The sequence below is a fragment of the Panthera leo genome, chromosome C1 (genome assembly GCF_018350215.1).
Source record: "Panthera leo isolate Ple1 chromosome C1, P.leo_Ple1_pat1.1, whole genome shotgun sequence".
Taxonomy (NCBI): Eukaryota; Metazoa; Chordata; class Mammalia; order Carnivora; family Felidae; genus Panthera; species Panthera leo.
In genome coordinates, this window is record NC_056686.1 from 172,300,160 (window position 1) to 172,306,159 (window position 6,000).

A 6,000-nucleotide genomic window follows, 5' to 3' on the forward strand; every position below is an offset into this window, starting at 1 on the left:
TAACTACAAGATGTATAGTCATGAACTTTGGCACATGATGGAATTAAGAAAATGGGGGTGCCTAGGTGGCTCAGTCGGTTAAGGATCTGACTTTGGCTCAGGTCGTGATCTCATGGTTCCTGAGGTCGAGACCTGCACTGGCCCCTGTGCTGACAGCTCAGAACCTGGAGCCTGCTTTGGATTCTGTGTCTCCTGCTGTCTCTGTCCCTTCCTCACTCACACTCTGTCTTTCTGTCTCTTAAAAATTAATAAACATTAAACATTATTTTTTTTAATTTAAAAAAAGAAAATTTGGTCATGTGTGTTTTCATGTCTTATCAAAAAGTTTCAAAAAAGTACATAGATGTTCATTTCTATCTTTACATATTTATAAGTAAAATTATAATTTTGTGATAATTCAATGACTCTAAACCCGTATCTTTCCATAATAACACTGAATGTAAATGGATTAAATGCGCCAACCAAAAGACATAGGCTATCAGAATGGATACAAAAACAAGACCCATCTATTTGCTGTCTACAAGAGACTCATTTTAGACCTGAGGACACCTTTAGATTGAGAGTGAGGGGATGGAGAACTATTTATCATGCTACTGGAAGCCAAAAGAAAGCTGGAGTAGCCATACTTATATCAGACAAACTAGACTTTAAATTAAAGGCTGTAACAAGAGATGAAGAAGGGCATTATATAATAATTACAGGGTCTATCCATCAGGAAGAGATAACAATTATAAATGTCTATGCGACGAATACCGGAGCCCCCAGATATATAAAACAATTACTCATAAACATAAGCAACCTTATTGATAAGAATGTGGTCATTGCAGGGGACTTTAACACCCCACTTACAGAAATGGATAGATCATCTAGACACACAGTCAATAAAGAAACAAGGGCCCTGAATGATACATTGGATCAGATGGACTTGACAGATATATTTAGAACTCTGCATCCCAAAGCAACAGAATATACTTTCTTCTCGAGTGCACATGGAACATTCTCCAAGATAGATCACATACTGCATCACAAAACAGCCCTTCATAAGTTTACAAGAATTGAAATTATACCATGCATACTTTCAGACCACAATGCTATGAAGCTTGAAATCAACCACAGGAAAAAGTCTGGAAAACCTCCAAAAGCATGGAGGTTAAAGAACACCCTACTAACGAATGAGTGGGTCAACCAGGCAATTAGAGAGGAAATTAAAAAATATATGGAAACAAACGAAAATGAAAATACAACAATCCAAATGCTTTGGGATGCAGCAAAGGCAGTCCTGAGAGGAAAATACATTGCAATCCAGGCCTATCTCAAGAAACAAGAAAAATCCCAAATACAAAATCTAACAGCACACCTAAAGGAAATAGAAGCAGAACAGCAAAGGCAGCCTAAACCCAGCAGAAGAAGAGAAATAATAAAGATCAGAGCAGAAATAAACAATATAGAATCTAAAAAAACTGTAGAGCAGATCAACAAAACCAAGAGTTGGTTTTTTGAAAAAATAAACACAATTGACAAACCTGTAGCCAGGCTTCTCAAAAAGAAAAGGGAGATGACCCAAATAAATAAAATCATGAATGAAAATGGAATTATTACAACCAATCCCTCAGAGATACAAACAATTATCAGGGAATACCATGAAAAATTATATGCCAACAAATTGGACAACCTGGAAGAAATGGACAAATTCCTAAACACCCACACTCTTCCAAAACTCAATCAGGAGGAAATAGAAAGCTTGAACAGACCCATAACCAGCGCAGAAATTGAGTCGGTTATCAAAAATCTCCCAACAAATAAGAGTCCAGGACCAGATGGCTTCCCAGGGGAGTTCTACCAGACGTTTAAAGCAGAGATAATACCTATCCTTCTCAAGCTGTTCCAAGAAATAGAAAGGGAAGGAAAACTTCCAGACTCATTCTATGAAGCCAGTATTACTTTGATTCCTAAACCAGACAGAGACCCAGTAAAAAAAGAGAACTACAGGCCAATATCCCTGATGAATATGGATGCAAAAATTCTCAATAAGATACTAGCAAATCGAATTCAACAGCATATAAAAAGAATTATTCACCATGATCAAGTGGGATTCATTCCTGGGATGCAGGGCTGGTTCAACATTCGCAAATCGATCAACGTGATACATCACATTAACAAAAAAAAAGAGAAGAACCATATGATCCTGTCAATCGATGCAGAAAAGGCCTTTGACAAAATCCAGCACCCTTTCTTAATAAAAACCCTTGAGAAAGTCGGGATAGAAGGAACATACTTAAAGATCATAAAAGCCATTTATGAAAAGCCCACAGCTAACATCATCCTCAACGGGGAAAAACTGAGAGCTTTTTCCCTGAGATCAGGAACACAACAGGGATGCCCACTCTCACCGCTGTTATTTAACATAGTGCTGGAAGTTCTAGCATCAGCAATCAGACAACAAAAGGAAATCAAAGGCATCAAAATTGGCAAAGATGAAGTCAATCTTTCGCTTTTTGCAGATGACATGATATTATACATGGAAAATCCGATAGACTCCACCAAAAGTCTGCTAGAACTGATACATGAATTCAGCAAAGTTGCAGGATACAAAATCAATGTACAGAAATCAGTTGCATTCTTATACACTAACAATGAAGCAACAGAAAGACAAATAAAGAAACTGATCCCATTCACAATTGCACCAAGAAGCATAAAATACCTAGGAATAAATCTAACCAAAGATGTTAAAGATCTGTATGCTGAAAACTATAGAAAGCTTATGCAGGTAATTGAAGAAGATATAAAGAAATGGAAAGACATTCCCTGCTCATGGATTGGAAGAATAAATATTGTCAAAATGTCAATACTACCCAAAGCTATCTACACATTCAATGCAATCCCAATCAAAATTGCACCAGCATTCTTCTCGAAACTACAACAAGCAATCCTAAAATTCATATGGAACCACAAAAGGCCCCGAATAGCCAAAGTAATTTTGAAGAAGAAGACCAAAGCAGGAGGCATCACAATCCCAGACTTTAGCCTCTACTACAAAGCTGTCATCATCAAGACAGCATGGTATTGGCATAAAAACAGACACATAGACCAATGGAATAGAATAGAAACCCCAGAACTAGACCCACAAACGTATGGCCAACTCATCTTTGACAAAGCAGGAAAGAACATCCAATGGAAAAAAGACAGTCTCTTTAACAAATGGTGCTGGGAGAACTGGACAGCAACATGCAGAAGGTTGAAACTAGACCACTTTCTCACACCATTCACAAAAAAATAAACTCAAAATGGATAAAGGACCTGAATGTGAGACAGAAAACCATCAAAACCTTAGAGGAGAAAGCAGGAAAAGACCTCTCTGACCTCAGCCGTAGCAATCTCTTACTCGGCACATCCCCAAAGGCAAGGGAATTAAAAGCAAAAGTGAATTACTGGGACCTTATGAAGATAAAAAGCTTCTGCACAGCAAAGGAAACAACCAACAAAACTAAAAGGCAACCAACGGAATGGGAAAAGATATTTGCAAATGACACATCGGACAAAGGGCTAGTATCCAAAATCTATAAAGAGCTCATCAAACTCCACACCCGAAAAACAAATAACCCAGTGAAGAAATGGGCAGAAAACATGAATAGACACTTCTCTAAAGAAGACATCCGGATGGCCAACAGGCACATGAAAAGATGTTCAACGTCGCTCCTTATCAGGGAAATACAAATCAAAACCACACTCAGCTATCATCTCACGCCAGTCAGAGTGGCCAAAATGAACAAATCAGGAGACTATAGATGCTGGAGAGAATGTGGAGAAACGGGAACCCTCTTGCACTGTTGGTGGGAATGCAAATTGGTGCAGCCGCTCTGGAAAGCAGTGTGGAGGTTCCTCAGAAAATTAAAAATAGACCTACCCTATGACCCAGCAATAGCACTGCTAGGAATTTACCCAAGGGATACAGGAGTACTGATGCATAGGGGCACTTGTACCCCAATGTTTATAGCAGCACTCTCAACAATAGCCAAAGTATGGAAAGAGCCTAAATGTCCATCAACTGATGAATGGATAAAGAAATTGTGGTTTATATACACAATGGAATACTACGTGGCAATGAGAAAAAATGAAATATGGCCTTTTGTAGCAACGTGGATGGAACTGGAGAGTGTGATGCTAAGTGAAATAAGCCACACAGAGAAAGACAGATAACATATGGTTTCACTCTTATGTGGATCCTGAGAAATGTAACAGAAACCCATGGGGGAGGGGAAGGAAAAAAAAAAAAAAGAGGTTAGAGTGGGAGAGAGCCAAAGCATAAGAGACTGTTAAAAAACTGAGAACAAACTGAGGGTTGATGGGGGGTGGGAGGGAGGGGAGGGTGGGTGATGGGTATTGAGGAGGGCACCTTTTGGGATGAGCACTGGGTATTGTATGGAAACCAATTTGACAGTAAATTTCATATATTAAAAAATAAAAAGAATAAATAAATAAATAAATTAATTAATTAATTAAAAAAAATAATTTTGTGATAATTAAAATATGAAGAATGTAGAAAATGTGAAAAATGAATGTAGAAAAATGAATCTAAATGAAAATTCTTTTATTATCTATACAGTCTTATCTCACATGATAAAAAAAAAATCACTTGAAGTTAACCAATTGAAAATTCACCCAAAGTAGGTGAGAAATTATGACAATTTTAATGCACTTGTGCTTTCACTTGAGTACTCTGAAATAGATACCCTCGTTGTGTAAAGTTGAAAGTTACTTTAAGTTTAGCTCATCAGGCTTTTTCCAATAGTGTTCTGATAGAAAAAGACATTCTTTGTACACCTAACTGGAGAAGTATCAAAGCGCGGTAGGTCCATGAGAGTCAAAAAGCTGGCCCCTATTCCCAGAACATCCATTTTCTACTCATATGACCTTAGGCAAGGTATTTGACCTTGCCAAGATTCAGTGTCCAAAAATGGACTTATCACTCTTCCTATTTCCCTTACAAGAGTGTTAGAAGGATCAAATTAGAAGAGCCTTTGTGAGGGGCACCTGGATGGCTCAGCTGGTTAAGCATCTGACTCTTGACTTCAGCTCAGGTCATGATCTCATGGTTTCTGGGTTCAAGCACCATGTCAAGCTCTGCACGATAAGTGCAGAGCCTGCTTGGGATTCTCTCTGTCTCCCTCTGGCTCTGCCACTCCCCTGCTCTCTCTGTCTCTCAAAATAAATAAATAAACTTAAAAAAAAGAAACTTTGCAAATGTTTTTAAATCCCATAAAGTATTTTATAAACATCACTTTCTTAATTCTAAATCATCAATTCTATAGTATACCTGTCTCAATTAGAATGCCTAATAAATACTGTCTCAATTAGAATGCCTAATAAATATTCATATTACTTTTTTGCTTTTTCCACAGAAACTCCCAAGCCTAGTATTTCCAAACAAGGATCTAAAATGTTGGCAAAGGTATCTTCAGCTCTCTCAAAGGTGTTTTCTCGAAGTAACACCAATATTTCCAAATCTTCCTCACCACCTGACCAAGATGAGCCCTGAAGCTTTTATACTTGATAGAACTATGCTTACTTCCCTTAGAAAATAAAGTGATTTTTAAAGCATAACATATTGTCCTAGAAGATGATTTTTATAATACTGAGCAGAATTTTAAGATCAAAGAAAGTACAATAGAAATTTGGATAAGAGAAAGGTTTGATGAATGCTTTTGATAAACATTTGGCATGAAAAGAGGCACACTGTTAGTATTACCTGTGTGCCATAAATATGAAGCGACTAAAAGTGTACCTGGAAATGACCTTGGAGGTTTCCTGTTAAATTTTTAGAGGGTATTTTCACCAAAATAATTAGCAAATTGAGGTAACACTCAAGTGAATTCTGTAACACAGCTATGAAACTGAATGGTTCACTATTAAAGGTGTATTTGTATGTTCAAATAAAAGTATACCAGATGTAAGAAATCAGCTTTTCCCACCTGCAGATAAAGTATCATCAGTTTATAAAAT

General features: G+C 37.3%; 1 protein-coding gene across 3 annotated transcripts in view; it reads left to right on the plus strand.

Annotated features, from left to right (window-relative positions):
• The window catches only part of FSIP2 (fibrous sheath interacting protein 2), a 99,448-nt gene extending 93,847 nt beyond the window's left edge, over positions 1–5,601 (plus strand). For all 3 annotated transcript variants that reach the window (XM_042949375.1, XM_042949378.1, XM_042949376.1), the window contains one exon: positions 5,400–5,601. In XM_042949375.1, the coding sequence (XP_042805309.1) occupies positions 5,400–5,536 (137 nt within the window). In that variant the 3' untranslated portion in view covers positions 5,537–5,601. The remainder of the gene's footprint in view (positions 1–5,399) is intronic.
• The last annotated feature ends 399 nt before the right edge of the window (positions 5,602–6,000 follow it).